This window comes from Cydia strobilella, chromosome 1, assembly GCF_947568885.1.
Source record: "Cydia strobilella chromosome 1, ilCydStro3.1, whole genome shotgun sequence".
NCBI lineage: Eukaryota > Metazoa > Arthropoda > Insecta > Lepidoptera > Tortricidae > Cydia > Cydia strobilella.
The window spans coordinates 27,965,942-27,988,914 of NC_086041.1; the positions used below are offsets into that span (position 1 = coordinate 27,965,942).

At 35.2% G+C, this 22,973-nt stretch overlaps 1 protein-coding gene across 1 annotated transcript; it reads left to right on the forward strand.

The window, feature by feature from the left end:
- The first annotated feature begins 8,575 nt into the window (after nucleotides 1-8,575).
- LOC134744223 (uncharacterized) lies at nucleotides 8,576-21,595 on the forward strand. The gene is made up of 4 exons (XM_063677960.1): nucleotides 8,576-9,012; nucleotides 18,369-18,507; nucleotides 19,660-19,787; nucleotides 21,384-21,595. The coding sequence occupies exons 1-4, from the start codon at nucleotides 9,002-9,004 to the stop codon at nucleotides 21,547-21,549; spliced, it is 444 nt and encodes a 147-aa protein (XP_063534030.1). The 5' UTR covers nucleotides 8,576-9,001; the 3' UTR covers nucleotides 21,550-21,595.
- The last annotated feature ends 1,378 nt before the right edge of the window (nucleotides 21,596-22,973 follow it).

The following is a 22,973-nucleotide window of genomic DNA, read 5'->3' on the forward strand; positions in this document are numbered from 1 at the left end:
TCGTGAGGGAGGAGGTAGCCGGGTGGTTTAGTGGTCAGGACGTTAGCCGCGTAAGCTGAAGACGCGGGTTCGATTCCCGCCTCGGCCACCGGTGGACTTGGTCACATTTTCTTTAGTGTATGCAAGTGTATGATACGAGTATCTATTTCAGTTTATAATCGTGAGGAACTCAAATTTGTATGAATTAGCTACCTGTATCATTAACTAGTCGCTGTTCTTATTACCTAGTTACGTACGTAAAGGAATTTTGATATCAAAGGTACAAACTTCATTAATGGTAAGTATTACCGTAATCAATTCAAATTCATGCTAACGCTCTCACCCTCTCACACAAAGGGTATGTATGGTAATAATGTAAATGATTTTCGGGCCAGATTTATCTTGTGTGTATATGAGTAAGTAGTGATGTGAATTAAGATTTTCCCAGGTAAGGAGATGCCCGATTAAAGGGAATATCGTCTTGTACAGGGTGCCCTGTAATTAATGGACAATCTTTTATCCACCGACAGGACACCTTAAGCCGGTCGAGAAAATGAGCATAAGCCTATAAAGGTTTAGTAAAAGTACCCCCCTCTCCCCCATACTGAAGAGCCTCGGGAAAAATTTCGGCCGGGACCTATTACTTATGATTGTTTTGATTTGATCCATTTTATTAAGTTACGGGGACAGAATGTCCAATTAGGGCAGCCTACGAGTAAATTTCTGTATTGTGTATGACCCGAATTTTATTTCTGAGCGATTATCGGTTTAAATGTTTTATTGTTTGCGAAATATTCCCGGTAACACAAGCACGTAATCCTTGAAACAGCCCACGGCGTTACGTAGGTACATCACTATATACGAGTGTGAGGGTAGGTATAATTTGTTTGTCCCAAACGTACTGCTTATCTAGCTTACTGTTCTCGACGGACACTCACATTTGTTGAGGTCACTTCTTCTCCAGATGGTGAACGGTTTTATTTATATTCACTGTGGGAAAAGAAAGATGCAGTACTAGAAAAAACACAATGGCTCCTATGTCATATGTATTTATGGGTATTCTGGAATTCCTAGATAGACATTCTATTTATAGAATGCTGGGTGTTTATTAAGCATAGCAAGTCCTAGCTTTGATCAAGTAAATTTGATTAGCATGGAGGCTTTGGTGTGTTTAATCTACAACAAACTGACTGATTATTTAGATGATACCTCAATATATTATAGAATTGACTTCATTAAAATTTAAAGTAGGTACGAGTATCTTAAAAAAGTTGTAATGACACAGTCAAGTTACGCATAACTAACTAGTGATAGAGAAACTTTTCTCATTCCATCTTGTCTGAGCGCTTACGTCAGAACGGAGTTGCTCGTGCTTACGACTCTACAGCGCTTTATCTCAATTCCTGATTTTCTTCAAAAACTTTGTACTTTCCCACGGTGTCAAAAACAAGACGTGTATAAGGATAGATTAATGTGATATCAAGTGTAATTTTTGGGTAAGATATAATATATACCAATTATAAATATAATAAAATTCAAAAGATATACGCTCACTTTGTATAATTTTGAATAATATAAGATTTGCATATTATTCATATAGATTTGTATAATGTTAAAATGGCTAATTTGTTTTTAAAAAACATTTAAATTTCATGTTGTATAAAAGTTAAAAAACTATGTAGTCGAACGATCAAAAACCATACCAGTTAGTAGATCTAAAAACATAAATGGATAATAAATTTCCTTAAATTAGTTAACTGTTGAACAATTTCGTTCTGGCGCTTCGCCGGCCGCTGCCGCGGCACGCTCGCTTTTCTCGCTCGGCTCGCACGCTGTTTATTCGCAGTTCATCCTAACACTCGAATCCTCCTCGCTTCGCTCGTCGTACCTAACGGAAACCTGCTTTAGTATAGAACAACCGGCAGAAGCTACTAATTTAGTTTGTTACATGTATGATCATATGTATAACTTGGAAGGTATGTCTGTCATGTATTTAATGTTATTAGTAATCGAAATTAAACTATCGTGAGACATATTTCAAAATATCAAAATATTTAGATCAGTACGGTTTCACTCACTATTATTTTAGCGACTGTAAATAATAGTGAGTGAAACGGTACTGATCTAAATATTTTGATATTTTTGATGTTATTAGTATACAGTGGCGTAGCTAGGCGTGGGCGAAGTGGGCCGTTGCCACAAATTTACATGATGATGATTTATTTTTGATGTTTAAATTTGTATGTTATACAAAATATCAAAATATTTAGATCAGTACCGTTTCACTCACTATTATTTTAGCGACTAAAAATAATAGTGAGTGAAACGGTACTGATCTAAATATTTTGATATTTTTGATGTTATTAGTATACAGTGGCGTAGCTAGGCGTGGGCGAAGTGGGCCGTTGCCCACGGCCTCGCGCCCCAAGGGGGGCCTCGCGCGATGCTCCTTCGGGCACTGTGAAAAAAAAGGGCCTCGCAGATGCGATTTCTCCCACTGTTAGATTAGTTCACGCTACGCCACTGTTAGTATATAAGATATTTTTTAATACAGTTGCTCAAAAAGTGCTACTTTACGTAGCTGTTTAGCGTGCGGAAAGTTGGTATTCGCGAACTAGTCTTTTTACTTTTCCAATTTGTTTAAATTTATACTTGTTCCAATTCATGACTACTTCTTGATGTGTGTTAATATTAGTTTCCTATCAACATAAAAACCTACTGTTAATGTAAGAATACGAAAAATATACATATTTCATATTTTATTACTTACCTCTTCATCATTATAACACGTTTATTTTTAATATTGAAGATTGAAAAACCGTTCTTAATAAGTTGTCTGAATGGAACGGAATAGCTATGGAAGGTAGAGGTAGGAGTAGCTGCCGAAACGTCTGTCAAAGAAGAGGGGTTTTTTCTTACTGCAAGCTAAGTTTCCAAAGGCAACATTCGATATTGTTTTTATTCCTTACTTGTTGTTTTTCTTATTTTTTCTCAATTGTATTAAAAAAAACGTCGTTCGATACACGTGCGAAAATGTAATTCTTGATGAAGTAATGACATACTTTCCGCACTAGCATCGAAATGTACTATTAAATATCCTTATCTGTAATAATTACTATAACTTATGTATGTTATACAAAAAATAACTAGCCAATACAAACTTCATATGATGTACGAAGTATGTTTGAGAATATCTACCAACTACCATAATAATATAATTAGGTTATAAACATCGGTAGAGTTGTTGTGAATGATATTAAACTTAGATTATATATATTATACTACTCTTTCGATTATATCAAATGTTTGTAAATATTATAAGACGCAACCGTAATTTTTGCCTCATTTTTCTAGTCATATTTTTTTATCTTTAAATTTTGAGAAATCTAACTGTGACATTGCCGAAAAAAAAGGAGTTCTTATCGCTAAGACTATGGCTATATGTAAAGAAAACTGGAAAATTTGGGAATATACTTGAATTATAACGGTTTGTTTGCGCGCACGCCCCGTAGAGTCTGTTCGAGAAGAGAAGCTTCGTGACAGAAACGGGAGCTAACATTATTAGTTTTATATGGCAATTTTGATGGCAATCAAACCTTTGGCACCTGTCTTGTAAAAAGTAAACAAACTTCTGTCATTGTGTATTTTTATTTACAAAAACTGCAAGTTTTATGTATAAAATATTATCAGAACAGGATAAATAAAACCACAAGGGAAATTTAATTTAATATTGTCCAATTTTGTCAGCCGGGAAGAAAACGGCTAAAAGACGACTATATCGACTTACAAAAAGTCACACAACGTGCTTCCGCTATGACGGGTAAATTTATGTTGTATTTAATATAAAATAATTACCTATTTAATAGTCCCCCTAAGTAATTAGTCTCTGGTACATAATCGGTAAATATATTCATTAAAAATATATTAATTTACGTAAATAATGAAGGTCATTCGTGATCTTGAAATAACTGACAAATAGCAAAGATAGATATAACTCCGTAATAGATGGATACAGTCTAAGGAAAAAACATGCCTCGAAAATCAAGAAAATTTTATTCTCGTTCAGAGGGCGCTACTAGTTTTGGCCTACAGTCGTATAGATGGCGTTGACGGTTTCGTTTGTTTTTTAACAATTTTAACGCATATCAGTGAAAGAACATGGGTCAAAATCATAAAAATAATTAATGCAAATAAAAAAAATCATTTATCTATATTTAAATACATTCTATCGTATTTTTATAAATCTTCATTTTTAGTTTTAAAGTGTGTCGACAGATGGCAGTGAATATACTGGGGTTACAAAATTTACTATGACAGTACCGCTCTATTATCAGTTACTCTATGCAAATAGTTTTGATACTTTACCATTTTAGTCATATTTAATATTTGTATAATTTAATTTCAGGCCTGAGTAAAAGTACCTACGGTATCTCGAATAAAAGACCATTTTATTAGATGATATGAAATAATTTGTAATTCACATGTCAGATTCAAGCACATCCAGTTTAGATGAAGACAGTTCGATGAGTGTCTTTGGTTATTCTGAAGCTAGCTCAGTCATAAGTTACGTTGAATATTTAGATTCAGAGGGCCTACCGCGAACACCGAAGTTCCCGAAATGCGGGCATCTTTCTCTTTTACTCCAATCAAGGCGTAATTAGAGTGACAGAGAAAGATGCTCGCAATTTGCGTACTTCGGTGTTCGCGGTAAACCTTCAGACTTGGATTTTAATAAATAAAAGTTTTTTATTGAAAATATTTCCTTATTTTTAGTTATGAAATATTATTTCATATTTTGCAGTGACTTTCGACGAAGTAAAATATCGTGTTTGGAGCAATCCCAATAAGTCAACCTATTCAGTATTCACTGCTTTTATGTCCCCGATACTAAAATTACAGTTCGATTACCTACCCAATCTACCTACCTAACTATCCAGGTTTGTGCTAAAATAACTGGGCAGATTGGAGTAAATTAGAACCTATAGATTTTTTAACCCGCTGTTTAGTACTTGGTAATTTACGCACGTAGCTGACTTTTCCGATACAGGCATAGCCTAGTATGGAAGTCGTCGATAAACTGCATACTGTATTTACAATTCTCCTTGGTTAATAAATAATTTTTACTTTTACTTTACTTTTTACTTTTATCTAGTTTTGTACTAATACGACAATTGGTATGGCATGTATTTTCAATCGAACGGTCACTGTAGTATCTGAGATAAGAGTTGGTTTTAACCTTTGGGTAGGAAGGAAGAAGGTGAAGTGGCAGTCACTAGTGCCTGTGCTAATTCATAGGACTAGGTTGCCGAGTCGACACCGGGCTCTCTTTAGTGAGCTGTGGCAAAAAGCCGGAACAAAAGGATTCAAGTATCATGACCTTTAGTATAATCAGTCACAGCAAAATCAAAAGCAAAAAAGCAAAAGCAAAAGTCAGCATAGCAAAATCCGTAAAATAGCACCGGCACGCCCTCAAATCCTACGACGCTTCACTTTCCGCACAGACTCTACCTATATTTATAACAGAAATTAAATTACTATAAAATGCCGCTATGGGTTAAAATTTATCAATATTACAACCTTTGAAATGGAATTCGACCGGTTTTAAGTAAATATTTTAGAAGCAATCATATAAAGGATGACTCACGGTAGATCGGGCCGGGGTCGGGGCTTGGTTTTCTATGGAAAGCACCACGTGATCACCGATCAGCCTTCATAGAAAATCACATGTCGGACGCCTCGGCCCGGGCCCGGCCCGGTCTAGTGTGAGTCATCCTTAAACCGTTACATGGAACAAAAGCAAATACTTAGTGTGTTTTTCGACATCTAACTGAAATATATAAGCCATGTCAAACCTATAACCCTTACAAACAAAACAAATATGCGAAAAAAAATTAAACAACTAATGTGCAATTATCGGCTCGGTTTCAATCGCGGCCGGCAGTCCATCGATGGTCTGAATCCAAAAAGTGATAAATTGAGAGTCTAGATATTTAACCCTCAACGTAAATACTATTTAGGCCATGAGGTACTTAATAAAATAAATGTAGGTACCTAAATGAAAACTTATAAACTGTAAGTAGTATAGGTACATAAATAACATGATACCCTTTCGCTTTCTTTAATCGCGGTGTAACAACTTTTTTAAATAGGTAGCAATTCTAGATGTTATTGGCTGGAGGTCTCTACCCGTATAGGTATAATATCTGCGATATCCGTATGCAGCAAACCTCTTTATTTTTCTTATTACGCAATATTTGAGTAACGTCCTCGAGCTAGGACGCGCTTATTTCCACTTCCAGCATGCGTCCCTTTCACAGTACATTAGCTAAAAAGGGATAAAAGACTATTGTCACAGTTTCCTACCGAGGCTGGTTATATGACATAATGTAACGATCATGAAGAGATCCTTATGATAAACTTGAGGTAACCGTATGTCAAATGTTATGTAAGGTGTATAATACTGCGGTAAACAGGTAATGAACCTGTAGATAAAATAAGTACAAGAGATCTGTACGAAGATAGGAGGTAAATAAAATAGGTAGAAATTCTTGTGAAATATACTCTTGATATTCTTATTAGGTAGGTACTTGTTAGTCCGAGGAATTAATTAAAATATACTTACGTAATACATTTTTTTTATCTGTCCTAAATAACAAGCGAAAGATTTTTTACGACTACCCACGGACAGTACGGACCGTAGGCTACGGTTGAATAAATTATGTCAAGAATTCTAAGAAACTTTGTTGAAAACGCAATAAGTGTAGTAGGGGTAAACATTAAGGTGAACAATAGTAGATTGTTAACCAAGGGTGGAAAGTGAACCATCACCCGACATATTTATTATTATTATCACTTCGTTCGAGCGCCAATAGTTCGAGGGTCGAGGGTGAGATCTGATGGTTACATTTACCAGCGTTAAAGACTACTTTTCATTTCGACTATGAGGAAAGTCAAACACAAGAATTGTTTGTTTAATATAGGAATAGCTGGTCAAGCAACAGTACAAAAAGGCGGCAAATTTAAAAAATGTAGGCGTGAAGGGATAGCAATTCGTAATTCATAATTCAATACGAATATCGAGAAGCTTAAACTAATTACGCGTAGTTACTAAATACCACTCAAGTACCTTTATTAGACCTTATGAGTACCTTTTGAACAGCATCCTTCTCATTCAGGTTTAGGAAGGCTCGTTAATTATTAATGCCACCTTTTGTGTTCATCTACGTAATGGGTGCTACAATTAACTTGATCAATATTAATTATGTGTGTAATCTGAAACTCGCATCACCGAGACAAAATTTAGATGTAGGTAATTACTTTATCTGATTGCGAGATACCTAGTTTATAAATGAAACAGCGATGTAGCTAGACATAAAATACAGCAAGACAGATAAAAAAGACAATAAATAAGCTAGACAGACCCTACACTGAGCATGACCCGACATGCTCTTGTCCAATTTTAATTTATTTGATAATTTGTTATTTGATACAAGAAATTCATTCTTTATTTCTTTCACGAATACATTTTCGAGTTTCATATCGAAATCCGAAAAGATCTTGAAACAAATAACATTCTTTGGTTCATATTTAAATACCTTTTTTATCTGTGATCCAATATCACTCGGCTAGAGCCGTTGTAAGTGTTGTATCACTGAAATCAGTTGTGTTTTATGTGAAAATTGGTACTTACTCACTTACTCCTCTGGCGCAGCGACCCAGTGTGTCTTGGCCTCCAACACGACTGCTCGCCACGGATCCCGGAAAATTGGTAAGCATAGACAAAGATAGATATAACTCCGTAATAGATGTATACAGTCTAAGGAAAAAACGTGCCTCGAAAATCAAGAAAATTTGATTCTATTTCAGAGGGCGCTACTAGCTTTGGCTTACTGTCGTATAGATGGCGTTGACGGTTTCGTTTGTTATTTAACAATTTTAACGCATATCAGTGAAAGAACATGGGTCAAAATTATAAAAATAATTAATGCAAATAAAAAAAATCATTTATCCATATTTAAATACATTTTATCGTATTTTTATAAATATTTATTTTTAGTTTTAAAGTGTGTCGACAGATGGCAGTGAATTTACTGGGGTTACAAAATTTACTATGAAAGTACCGCTCTAGTATAATTTACTCTAATAGATAATTATTGCCAAACTTTAATTGCAGAAAAAGTTAATTATTCTGGGACATAGAGGAAAACTTTGTTTGATTAGTATTTTATCTGCTGTCATACCGGGCTAATTAATTTGACGGCTTTCGATCATGGTAAATTAATATAAATATATTTTATAAACAATCAACCATGCGGCTTTGACATAGCGTTATTAAAAATAGTATGTAATCAAAAAATGCAACTATTAAAAGATTATTATTGTACTGGTTTATCCTAATGTTATACGTTTTAATATTTATGTAATACCTAAGTAGTTATTTAATTAATAAAAAAATATATTCATATAAACATACCATTTGAATACCATTAAGTATTTAAGTAGTAGTAGAGTAAGTAGACATAATGTCGGCAAGTAAGCAACAAGTCAGTAGGTAAATGTAATTATTATGATAATAATATACGTGTACCTTAACTAGACCGGCCGTGCTTCTTACGTTCCATTTCGGACAAGTCTAAATAGCGCACAAAAAAGGTAATTACTACACGTAAGTCTTACGTCTCGTTCATGCAACAATGCGTGGGCCACTTCAAGTAGATCATAATAAACAAACTCCGCTAAGCTTACTTTCTGCTTGCAATAATCTTTAGCGGAAACGTAAGTGAGCTGGTTGGTTACCACTTTCCCCCTCTTTGGCACATTACACGGTCCGATTGAGAATCCAGTAACTCCTCGCATTGAGGGCCACTGAGCGGTGTATTGTGTTCGGACGTGTCATCACAGATATGCGGTAAGTTACTATGGGATGCCAGATGACGGTTTTTTTTAACATCTCCCCTACAATTAATGCGGATGTGCTTGAGACCAAACGTGCTCAGTGTTATGTTTTAATTTGTCGTACCCAATGGGTATAAAGTAAGTTTATTTATAAAATATATAAGTATATATAAAAAGTTTTAATTTTGTGTTATACAACAAATATTTTTCTGGTAAGTCACACATGAACCATTACCCATTACCCATTGTTTTAAAACCGGAGTAACATAGCGACAAAACTTGACACGCGCTGCGTCGTGGTCCATATTTTTACGAGCTTTTGTTTTATTTGCAATGTTTATACATACATATAATAGTTTGTCAAATTGTACAAGCTGAGCTACAAACCAATTTAACCTTCCAGATGGTCTGATTTTTAAGACTAAAATTTGTATTAAATCTTAAATTAGATACTTAATTTGAACAAAAAACAACAACGAGCCTTATACAACAACTTTATATAAGGCTCGGTAAATCATGATTAAGATAAATGGGTGACTGTTTAAAAACAGGCGTAATCTACAAATAAGATTATAATAATCAATAAATTTCATTGTGGGTAAAGACATTTTTATTCCAAAAATATTTATGCGACTACCGTAGACGTCCAACTGCACGTTATTGTCCTAGTATATGTCATCTTATAACTTAAGTCATTGTCAATTGACGTGACAGCAGGGTGTCATCTATTAGGTCTTAGCATGTCTAGCACTAGGATGTTTACCTTCTTTTTCGTACATTCCTTCACGCATTTGAGACATGGCCAATACGTAACTGGCTCCTATATGCAACTAAGTATACCTTATTTTCAAAATACATTTAAATATATATTAAAATGTTTCTCGGTCAGTAGACAAGTGTATTTTAATTTATTCACCCTAATACACTCCCTTCCTACCAAACTGTTAAATGTACTGCGTGAAATCGATCCCTACAATAAAACTTTGTGGTTGAATATACTTACCCCAAATAATTTATACATAGGGTACAATTTATACGCCCGTCGTGGGACTCAGTATTTATATGCGACATAAGTGCTACAAACGTGTTCGGAAAGAAGCACGTCTCAGGTTTGTTGCCTTTCAAGTTTGTTGTTGCACTGCACTAAAAAGAAACAATGTTAAGCGGTCTATAAGTTTATTCACAATGTCACGAATATTATGTTCTCAGCAACGAATGGGTTAAAACAGTGGCTTAAATTTAACTGTCAGTTTCCGGGCACATGTGTTCAGGTTGTTAAAGATTATTAATTGTAAAAACTTTTTACCACATAATTATAATTTTCGCCAATAAAAGCAAATAGGCAATTAATTTAATAATAAGTCAATAGAGTCAGAGTAGTCAGATTAAAAGAAAAAAAATTAAAATCATACATAATATTCTTATAAACAAGTCAAGTTCTTTTAAGTATATAAAAATTAAATGTCAAAATCAAAAACATTTATCTATCAATCCATCCATACTAATATTATAAATGCGAAAGTCTGTCTGTCTGTCTGTCTGTCTGTCTGTGTGTTCCCTCTTCACGCTTAAACCGCTGAATCGATTTAGATGAAATTTGGCATAGAGATAGGTTGAGTCCCTGAGAAGGACATAGGATAGTTTTTATCCCGAAAATCATCCCTTAAGAAAGTAAAAAGCGGGATGGAACTGAGATAATTAATGAAGTGTCTGCTAATTTGTGTGCATAATACGCTCAAATTGAATAATTGCTATAAGACTTTCTCCAGGCGCTATTCTTACTCTAGCTGGGGTTACTAAGTCCAAGCAGACGAAGTCGCGGGCAAAAGCTAGTATTTCATAAAATTGTCATTGAAACTCGTTTATATAGGCATGTCTTTATGTCAGCTGGTATTTTATTAAATTTTATATTTATGCACATGTTACGAGCGCTTTTTTACTAACTACTAATTTGTTGCTAGTTGGTAATGCTAACCTACAGCGTCTATGTGATCGTGTTGTTTCCTTATCTTCCACGAACGTGAATAGCTGAATATTGAGTTTGAGAAACATATCTCGTAAATATAGAGGCAGGGGAAGCATAGTAGCTTACGAGTATGTTTAATAAATAATCCATGTCCATCTACTCCACAAAGGGTTTGGATACATTTTTTGTTGAGCGACAACGGCGCGATCAGCGTTAACTAAGTTACCCCACATATTTATACCGTATCCTAAAATACACATAATGTATCCGTGATATAAAGTAAGGCAGTTTTGAATGAAACAGTTCGTTTATTGCGCCAAATAAATTTGTTCAGTTTTATACAGACCCATGACCCATCTACATGTTCATTGACATTAAATAACCGCGAACAAAAAATATTTTTTCTAATCGGCCCAGCCGTCTTCGGGAAATCGTAGTAGATAATAAAATAATCGGTAGTTGGTTAAATATCGGTTTGAACTCACTAGAATTCATTACTCAAGAATATAGTAAATAATAGAATGAGTTCTTCAATACCACAAACAATGTACTTTACTACAACTGGACTAAATAAATAGTAGGTTCCAAGGGTGCTAACGCGACCATCTAAAATAGTTTTTTGTTCCTGTCAACCAAATTACGCAAGAACGACTAACATGGACTTTCATTGGAATTACGATTTTCGCAGTAGTCGTCCAGGTAACATTTTACCGTGTAACCTTTGACTAAACTTTCGTTTTCTCCCCATACCGGTCCTAGTCAGTGAGTGCTATAACAGTTACCTATATTACATATAGAGCAATACTCAATCGAAGCGTTTGTTAGGTACATAGTTTTGTATCTCACAAAAGTCGCAAAATACGCGAAATTTATAACCCCCTCGTGTGTGTGTGTGTTCTACAAATGTGACGTTATCAACCAAAAGGTACCACATTGTCGGTTGTCGAAAAGGTTGATTTCTAATTGAAACTATATGGAAATAGCGCATTACTCGCAAGCGACAATAAGTACCCTTTTTGTTGAAAATGGCAGAAATATTATCATAGTGTCAAATATTTTCGAGTGCTTAGTTGCGTAAAATATTATTGCAAATTACTGTACTTATAGCTAATTGCTATCAGTTCGATTTATATTACGGTTCTATACCAAACAGTGAACAGTTGACCACGCCTGCGTGTGGCCACCCATTATATGGGCAAGTTTCTATCTTTTATCGCTCTAGAAAAAAATACGTCCATTAATCTCACACTCATGTTATGTGTTATATGATAAGTATATAGGTACAGTTATTGTACCATTCGTACAAAAGAAACCGCCCCACCACTGAAAACCAGCGCCACGGAATCCCGCGGCATTAAGGATGACTCACGTTAGACCGGGCCGTGACCGGGCCGGAGCTTCCGGCGGTTACTTTTCTATGACATGACAGGTGATCACGTGATGCTTTCCATAGAAAACGAAGCGCCAGAAGCTTCGGCCCGGTCACGGCCCGGTCTAACGTGAGTCATCCTTTATGCTGAGTCCTATTTTAGCGTCTCCAATGTTCTTTATGTCTGTATGCCTCCTTTTCCTTATGTAATAAGGTGTTGGCGTTAAATAATAGTTATTTACGATACAAGTGCGGAAAAGAGGAAATTCGAAACGAGTGGCGATAAATTAAAACACGACCGCAGGGAGTGTTTTAAATCTACACGAGTTGCGAATTACCTATTCGCACGTGTATCGTACAACGTTTTACAGTACATATGGCCCTTTAAACTTTCGACATATGCACGAGTACATATGTAACACCATATGTACTGTAATAGTACATTTCGATGCTAGTGCGGAAAGTATGTCATTACGAGTACCGAGATATCTTGCCACGAGCAGCAGGCGAGACTCGGGACGTGTGAAGAATGATATTTCCGCACGTGTATCGAACGACGTTTTTTAATACAGTTGCGAAAAAATAAGAAAAACAACAAGTAAGGAATTCGAAACTTTTATATTATTAATTCTGTGACATCACTGACATTGACATTATGAAGAGGTGTTTTTTTAGCTGGGTGTTATTTTTATTAAACCCACTTCAATAAAAGTTTTTTTTTTAAATGCATGATCTATATATAAGACAGAAACAATTGTAAATATAAAACATTGTACTAATATTACCCAAATAATCGTTGATTACGATTATTTGTGTATCGTACATTTATAAAAACAATATCGAATGTTGCCTTTGGAAACTGTTACTGTTGACTTAATGTTTAAATTAATATAATAATGCATGCTGTGATTGCTTGTAAGTGGGGGATCAATAAAAAATGTGCCCTTTTTGTAAGTTAATACTAGTATGTAAATTGTATCTTCTGTTGGTGATCATAATAAACAAATAAACAAACAAATAAACTTAAAGCAGAAAGAAAAAACGCCTCTTCTTTGACAGGCGTTCCGTTCCATTCAGACAACTTATTAAGAACGATTTTTCAATATTCAATATAAAAAAGACGTGTTATAATGATGAAGAGGTAAGTAATAAAATATGAAATATGTATATTTTTCGTATTCTTACATTAACAGTAGGTGTTTATGTTGATTACGACGTTTAAAGGAAACTAATATTAACACTCATCTTTAAGTAGTCATAAATTGGAACAAGAATAAATTTAAAAAAATTGGAAAAGTAAAAAGCACTAGTTCGCGAAAACCAACTTTCCGCACGCTAAACAGCTACGTAAAGTAGCACTTTTTGAGCAACTGTATAAAAAATGTTTTTATGCCATTCATCGCATGGATATTGAATAAGCGATAAAAAGCGACCGCTGTACCCGGGATTCTTCTTCTTCCTCCTCGCCTTTTCCCGTTATACGGGGTCGGCTTTCCTTATTCCGAGTCACCAGGCAGTTCGTCTTCCTTATTGCGACCAGACCAGATTACTTTGGCCCAGACCCACATAGAGATGGGTCGGGTCATTACCAATACGAGCTTCAGAAATCGCATTGTAATGGTACTTAAATTAGTCCAACCGCCTATTTTATTATGTTAGAAGTAAGCTGGTATTAAAAATACTGATGGATGGAGCTCAGTAAATCACTGTTTGCGGGCAAGAGTAAGTAATATATTAGACCCATTGGTATGCCTTAATGTAAGTACCCTTGCTAACGCCTTTCATAGAAAATATCATGAATTGCAACTATTGCGCCCACTAAATCAAGACCTTTATCGCATTGAAAGTAAGCATTAATATAAGGTCGAACTAATATGGCGGAATATAAACGTCGGTACCGGTAAGTAATGTACCTACCAAAAATGATATAAGAACCTACATTATACGGAAAGCTACATGCTATTTTGCTAGCTCTACAGTACATAACCCGTGTCAGATCGTCAGTAGTTTTTTTTAATAAACTATTGCTTGTGGTGATATGCATAATAGTTGATTGACATAACAATATGACAACAATATTAATCACCTAGCAGTTTAAGAAACGCGATTTTATAAGTTTGACAAAAAAATCGTAATCGAAACAATATTTTTTTCTGATTCTAGAAATATAATATTGTTGCCCGGGACTTCGTTCGCGCGGAATTTTTAGTTGGTTGTTGTGACAACACGTGAAATATGTTGGAAACTTCAAATCCCTCACTCAAAAAAATATTTGTTTTTCTTCTAACATCCTCTTACCCTCTTAGAGGAAGAATTATCAATAATAGGTTTGCGTGTTTACGCAGGCCTCTCATTTGAAGAAATATTTTCAGCTCCATTTTAACTCGCTTATGCGATGAATTTTTAAAAAACGCAGCAATCAGTTTTCTCGTCTTTCTACAGATATTAGGTGTTCTTAAGAAGATTCAAATCACTCTTAAAAAATATTCGGTACCTGATACAAACTTTCAACCTCTTTCTTACTTACTGCTTTCGTAGATGAATTTTCGAAACCACTGAAACCATTTTTCTCATTTACTAATAATATTGTATTACTGTACGAAGTTTCAATCCCCTCATAAAAAAATGTTTGTTTTAGATCAAAACTATAATCCCCTTTCTAACCATTGGTATAGGGGAAAATAAAAAATAAAAACGCTGAATACACTAATCTTATATTTAAAGTAATGCCTTTTTACGAAGGTATCCTTAAAATAAGATTTGTTCCACAAACAAAATTTCATCCCCTTTGACGGTTGAATTTTCAAAAACGTTGAAATTAGTTTCCATGAGAAATGTGTAAACGGAATATTATATTTCATATTTAATAAACAAGGGGGTGAATTTTTAAATACCGTGAAAGTATTTTTCATATCTTTGATGAAGCATTCTTCTACGAAATCTTCAATCTATTACTTTAAAAATTATACCATCACCATGCAAAATATCCACCCCAAATTTACCCCTTTTTAGGTATTAGTTGAATTTCTGAAAATCCCTTCTTAGTGGTAGCTTAAGTAACATACTCGTACTACATATTGTAAAAAAAAGTCTTGGGTCGGGGGTTATTTAAGTCAGTCGGTCAGCCAATCAGTCAGTCAGGACTTTCGGAAAAGTAGTTTTAATAACTAGTGAAAACGCGTTTTCACCAACTCGTGACGAAAACTAGTTTTTACTGGAGGAGAGAACGCGATTTACTTAAAACGGGTTTTTACAACGGTACCTAGCAAATATAGATTTTATTAACAACCATAAAACTCGACGAAATAAATATATCTTCAATAGCAATCTATTGGTTTTCTTCATTTCATCAAAAGAAACCTTTAAATACCTCGAGTCAAAAGAAATTCATTAAAACTTGACAATGTTATACGTTATCGCAGTACAAATTGGTTGCGCAAAACATTAAATTATAATAGCCTCGTACATTTGTAGATTTATTAGTTTTAGAATACATTTTCTTTGATTTCCATTTTTACTGATTCTAGGCAATAACGTCGTCATGCTCGTAAATAAAAATAATAATAATTGATTGAAACAAAAAACGGGGTGTGTTTTTTTCCTAGTTACTTCCGGGTAAAATGTTTGTAGGATTTCTGAATACGTTATCTGTAAAAATCTTATACTTGCATGAGATCCTAAAGAAGTTCGACTGATTTTGATTATCTGACTAGGATTAAAATTATCATGTAAGTAATAGGGCAGCACTTCTCCATGAATCTGGCTTTATGAAAACACTAGAGGTAGGACCAGATAAGATCACGTGGATAGTAGAATAGTATGATTCCGATTTTGTGACTAATTTCTTTCCTTACATGCAAGCCTCCTCATCTAATTTTACTTGACACGATTTGTTTAATAATAGGTATACTAGCTGTTGTCCACGACTTCGTTCGTACGCGTGGATTTATTTCCCGATACACACTTTCAACCCCTTTTAAACACTATTAGATTTTCAAAAGCACTGAAATGATTTTTCGTACTTTCTAATACTTTGTCTTCCTACGAATTTCAATTCCCTACTCAAAACGTTCCTGCTACTAACTATTAACCCTCTTTTATCCAACTCCTCAGGGGTAGAAAATTTTTGTTCCTGGTACAAATTTTCAACCGCTTTTTCAACATTTAGGAGATGAATTTTCAAAAACGCTGAAATTATTTTTCTTGTATTTTATGAAAATGAATTTTGCGAAGTTTCAAGTACCTAGCTTAAAATAAAACCTGATCTTCATACAAACTTTCATCCCCTTTTTAACCCCCTTAGGGGATGAATTTCCAAAAACGCTGAAATAACTTTTTTATATTTTAATTATTTATAATCACTAAATATTGAAAATTAAATTACAGTGGGCCGCTGTTGATCCGTAATTATTTAGCCTTAGAAATATGCACTCATTATTTTAGAAAGATGCATTATATCTATCTATATACAATTATACATTAATGCGTGTGTCCTAACTGAATGATTCATCAAAACAGAGCCGAAACTACAAAAGCTAGAAAGTTAAAATTTGCACACCAGGTTACATTTATAATGTGTACAAGAGAAGCGGATGACAGTTTGTATGAGGTTCAAGTTTTCTACAAATTCGTAAAAAGGTATTTGATTAAAATATTTTCTTCTTCCACGGTTCCTCATGGCTGAGGGTCGCGACCACATGAGGTCGTTATTTTTTGCACCAAGCTCTCCATTCTGCACGAATTACTGCCTTTCTGATAATAGCTAATTAAAATATCATCATCTTCCTCGCGTTGTCCCGGCATTTTTGCCACGGCTCCATGGGAGCCTGGGGTCCGCTTGGCAACTAATCCCAAGAATTGGCGTAGGCACTAGTTTTTACGAAAGCGACTGCCATCTGACCGTCCAACCCAGAGGGGAAACTAGGCCTTGTCGGGATTAGTCCGGTTTCCTCACGATGTTTTCCTTCACCGAAAAGCGAAAGCAAAAGCTAATTAAAATATAAGAAAAGTAATTTCAGCGATTTTGGAAATTCATCCCCTAAGATCCGTCCATTAAAAAGAGGATGAAAGTTTGTATGAAGATCAAGTTTTATTTTAAGCTAGGTACTTGAAACTTCGTAAAAAGTCATTTTCATAAAATACAAGAAAAATAATTTCAGCGTTTTTGAAAATTCATCCCCTAAGTTGGTGAAAAAGAGGTTGAAATTTGTACCAAGAACGAACTATAGTACAACACAAGAAAAGTAGTTTCAGCGTTTTTATAAACTCCACCCCTAAGGAGGCGGTTAAAAGAGGGTTAAACGTTTGTAGCAGGAACGATTTGAGTAGGGGCTTTGAAATTCGTAGGAAGACAAAGTATTAGAAGTACGAAAAATCATTTTAGTGCTTTCGAAAATTCATCCTCTAACAGGGTTTAAATTAAAAGGGGTTGAAAGTGTGTATCGGGAAATAAATCCACGCGTACGAACGAAGTCGTGGACAACAGCTAGTATACCTATTATTAAACAAATCTGGTGTCAAGTACAATTAGATGAGTAGGCTTGCATGTAAGGAAAGAAATTAGTCACAAAATCGGAATCAGACTATTCTACTATCCACGTGATGTTATCTGGTCCTACCTCTAGTGTTTTTATAAAGCCAGATTCATGGAGAAGTGCTGCCCAATTACTTACGTGACAATTTTAATCCTAGGCAGATAAAGCAAATCAGCCGAATTTCTTTGGGATCTCATCAGATCTCATGCAAGTGGCCTGAGGTTATTTTTTTTTGTTTTTAATTAGGCTATGATTTGCTGCTATTTGTCGACAGGTTTTGCATAGAATAAAGTGTATGGTAAAGATTTATGGCGTTATTCATAAACGCGTTACTGGCCTGAAATAAGCTATGAATCGTTTGCCTTTATCTGTCAATTTGACTTATGTATTTGTAAGAAAGGGGTAAAACATAATTTAACTAAATCAGGCCTGTAAATTTTTATGAATAAGGAGCTTAGTAGCTACGCCACTCTCGGTCTGGAAAGCAACACTGTTACTTTAAGCTTGAGGCCATAAAAGCTCTTACCATCCTCAGACCCCTCATCGTGCTAGCTCTTGACTTAGCACATCAGTCATTCGTTTAAATTGTAAAACTAATAGGATTAACAAACGTCATTCCTTATAGGCTGATCGTACTGATGGGCCTGCTGCTGGGGGTGCTGTACTGCATTCACCTGCTGGTCCAGGACTACCAGGCGCTGTCCGCGCCACGAATGCTGTTCAGGTTCCTCTTCAAAAGGGATGTCAACGCCCAAAACTATACGGTAACATGCAATGAACTAACTCTTAAGAATGTATACAAAAAATGCTTCTATACAAGCGATTCACTTATCAACAACACGCTCGTTCCTGCGTTTTCTCTTACCAATAGATGATAGTCGTCGACGAAGTAGTGGTAGTGGTAATTATGGTAGTGGGAGCGGGGTGGTAATGAACTGGACTGTGTAGGTTAGTGGTAGGGTTGGTAAAGGGGTAGTACTTATTAGGGTTTGTATGATAATGGGCCAAGCAATAACTATGAACCAATAAATTGCAACATTTCAGTTCAAAGTATCTAAGCGCCATTCAGGTTTTAATATAATACGACATATTAATTGAATTACATTCAATTCTGCCCCGCCCCGTTACAGCAAAACGTGCTTTGACGTAACAGGGCAGAATTCTTCTTACTCCTTTTTTCATAACCTTCCATAATTTTTTCAATTGTTTAACGTGAATGTTATACAAGTACAGTGGTATATATAGGTACAATTTTACAAGATCAAAGAAATATTACGAATGCAGGGCGATATTATCATTTTTACTTAAACATCAAATCCACCATCCATCCAACCATCCCCGTTTCAAAAGCCATTCAATATTGTCCTAGCCAGCAGTTAAAGGCACCGGCTTTTCGGAATCATGTGGTTCGGAATTTAAAATTTCGGAATAATGGCAATTCGGAATTCGTGATTTCAAAAATCGTAATTGTTAAATTCGGTGTTTGTCACCATCGGAATTGTTATAATCGGTATTATGTGGTTCGGAATTTACAAAAATCGGTTTTTTGGTTTTTCGGAAATATAAATCTTCGTGATTTTCATCATTCGTAATGAGGGCTAACGCGTATGAATTCGCCGCTAGGGGCGCTAGTGTAGATGGTGGTCTTTTCCATAGTTCGAAATGTCAAATGTCACTTGTCACTTCAATGACTGACAGCTTTTCTATAGTCCTTTGGACCACCATCAACAGAGGCGCCAACTGGTGAGCAAAAAAACGATAGCCCTCATTACGACAGTCGGAATTTTGATGGGTCGAGCATTTAAAAATCGGAATGATAAAATTCGACATTCTAAATTTCGGAATAAAAACTTTACCCCACTACGAGTATAATATAGCACTATAATATGTATATATTCATGTAAAAAAAATTCCAGAAGCCACACGTTCGCTGGAGAAGGATTCTGCTTCACGATCCAATCCAGTGCGCCCGTTACCTGTACTGCGACCTGGGCGCGCGGCCGGCCGACACTGAGCCGAGGAAAGGATTCGTGGTCATGCTGACGTAAGTTCATGTACTTAACTATGTTAGAAACAACATGTCTGTTGAAGAATAATCCTGCTGTACAGTATGATCCAGAGCGCTCGACACATGTACTACGACCTAGGCGCGCGGCAGACACCGAGCCGAGGAAAGTATTCGTGATCATGCTGATGTGAGTTCATGTTATGTTCTAGACAACATGTCAGTTGAAGGAGAATTCTGCTGTAGGTACGGTATGATCCAGTGCACCCGCGTTACCAGTACTGCGACCGGGGCGCGCGGCCGATACCGAGCCGATAAAAAGATTCGTGGTCATGCTAACGTTACTTTATGTAGTTTATGTACCGATTTTTTTCTTCTTCATAAAAATAAGAAAAAAGTCACTCCCCAAGGCCTTGGCAGAAAAACAGCGTTGCAATTTGCCTCGCTTGCAAATTGCACCAATATGCTGAGACAAGGCCTTTTCCCTACGGCACACATTGCTGGACCCAAGTGATTAATTTGCCGTTAATATGTAAATAATTTTCTGTTCTTTTTTATCGTTTCTTTCATCTTCCTGTCCCGTGTATACCTATATATTTGAGATATTATTCAAAAACTATATTAATGTAAACACACTTAAATACTTGTTTGAGCTGTCAAAGTGCTTAGAGCTCACAAAAGATAATGCTAAATTACATAAAATATTTTATCTACACACATATCATAAACCCTCTATGATGCCTTCAAAATTCGTAAATAATGGCCAACATTAAGATAAACTATTTTGTTACAAAAAAAATATTATTGCTAAATAATAACATCGATTTCGATAATATTATTTTATTCAAATTTCGAACATCTTTGACAAACAAAGAAATTTGATTTGACCTCTATTCTAATATCAGTCGAGATGACGTTTCATTCAAAATGAAATGTCAATTGCATACAAATTTGACTAATCTCGCTTGTTAGTTGGTATCGAACGATATGGCAATCGACCCCCACTCTAGTTTGTCTCTGAATTTAAAAAAAACTACGGATGCGTGACATGCGTGAAAAAAGTTTTTTTTTGCCGCCATTTGACGTGCAGTTTATCTTTTAATTAGTTTGTAAGTAAAAAATAATTTGTTTTGTTGTTTTTAAAGTAACTCTAGCATAAGTTTCGTGTAAAATGTGCGATAAAGATATTTCGGAGACGCCACCTCATATCCGCGAATTCCGCCATAGAGCAACTATGCCCCAATGTCGGCTGAAATATGAGGTTACTGAATATATCATATAAAGTTTATAATATGTGTGTAGATAAAGCAGTGTATGTAACTGTACATAATTAGGCATTAAAACACTCGTGGTGTGATTCTATTATGAAACTCACTACGTTCGTTTCATAAACCCACACTCGAGTTGTGATGCCTTTCATTATGTAGCAGTCACATAAACTACTATTATAACGTCCAAAATTTCCTTAATGGTTTATTCACTTGCTTTCTTACCCTAATATTAAGTCTCTCTACTATTAAGTTTAGTATATATTAGTTATATATTAAGATAACTTATTAATTTGCAGAAACTCATTAGACCTGTAGTTTACATGAACAAGTTCCAGCCTTTCATCTTATTTCATTCAATTTTCAGATTAGATCCACATGCAGAGGATAAGCTTTCTCACGAAGTGTTCGCGAAAGCTTACGAGTCGGGCAAGTTAAACAGCGATGCAGAATATTGCAAGAAGAAATACTACATGTGCCCTTTCGACGCGGGGTTCCTTTTTGAGATAATACAATACCTGCTTAAAACTTAAGCGAAGTAGGTATATGGATGTAAATATTTTGCTAAGCCTTACCTCCTCTATGTCATCAGTTTTAAGAATCATCATCTTCCTCGCGTTGTCGCGGCATTTTTGGCTCATGGGAGAATTGGCGTAGGCACTAGTTTTTACTAAAGCGACTGCCATCTGACCTTTCAACACAGAGGGGAAACTAGGCCTTATTGGGATTAATCAGGTTTCCTCAAGTTATCAAACGTTTTACAATATAAGCTAATATTATATTACCAAAAAATGTTTGATCAAATTGTCACTCCGCAAATTTGGTAAATAGGCTATTTAATTTTGTACCTAAATTTGTTCTGTTAGAGTTTTGAATTTATATATTATTTCTACTCAGAATCAGTAGCTTTTACCATTTTTACTGAGAAAAAATGTCCCCAAGTTTTTGGTCCATTTAGATACGTTTTTAGTACAAGCTTCTATGACATATGTTTGTCCGTTATGTTATGTCACATAAAATAACGGACAAACAAAAAAATTATGAAATTTTGGGGACACTGATTTCTCGTATTAAGGTCGAAAGAGCTTTCGAGATTCTGACTGGAAATAATATAAAAAATCACAATTCTTAAATACAGGTTGTGAGTTAGTTATTAATACGTTGCAAAATTGGAACTTTACGGTTACCACCAGTACCCGTACCATGAATCACTGACAGTGTCAACACTGATATATACGTTAAGAGTCCATCAACGTGCTCACTAGCGACACTGCTAAATAATTGTGATTAGATAAATTTATCGATAGATATTTAAAAAAGGGGGCCGCTACGTACTGTGTTTTGTATTTAAGTACCTTTTGAATACATTATAATAGTTTTTACGTTGCTGGATTTGTCAATCTATGCGTCCAAAGTTAAAACGGCCGTTTTTGTTTTGAGTTCAGATCGACGAATCCAGCAACATAGTTTGCGGTAAGGTAAAGCCTGACCAGTAATATATGATCATTGTCAAGAGGGCGCTGTTAATTTCATCTAGTACAGGCTGACATTTTTAGTAAGTATAGTATGAAAAAAATAGTGAGAAATTCCGCAACATGGCGCATGATCATATATTCCTGGTCAGGCTTTAGATTTAGCGAAAGGGACGGGGAAAGGCCCAAACGGAAGTACACCCAAATTATGATATGTCAGTCACATACACGTCACGGGTTATTGAAGTTGAAAACGTTTTAATTTTAATCCCGATACATAAAAAGTGGAAGCATGAAACAACAAAATATAGAATTAAAATAATAAAATGCGATATGTGAAAATAGTTTTAAACTAAAAACATTTTAAAGCAATGGAATGTTTGTGTGATACACATAGCTTTTATTTCAGTATAACTTGGATATAGAACTTAAAGCCTGACCAGTAATATTATGATCATTGTCAAGAGGGCGCTGTTATTCTCATG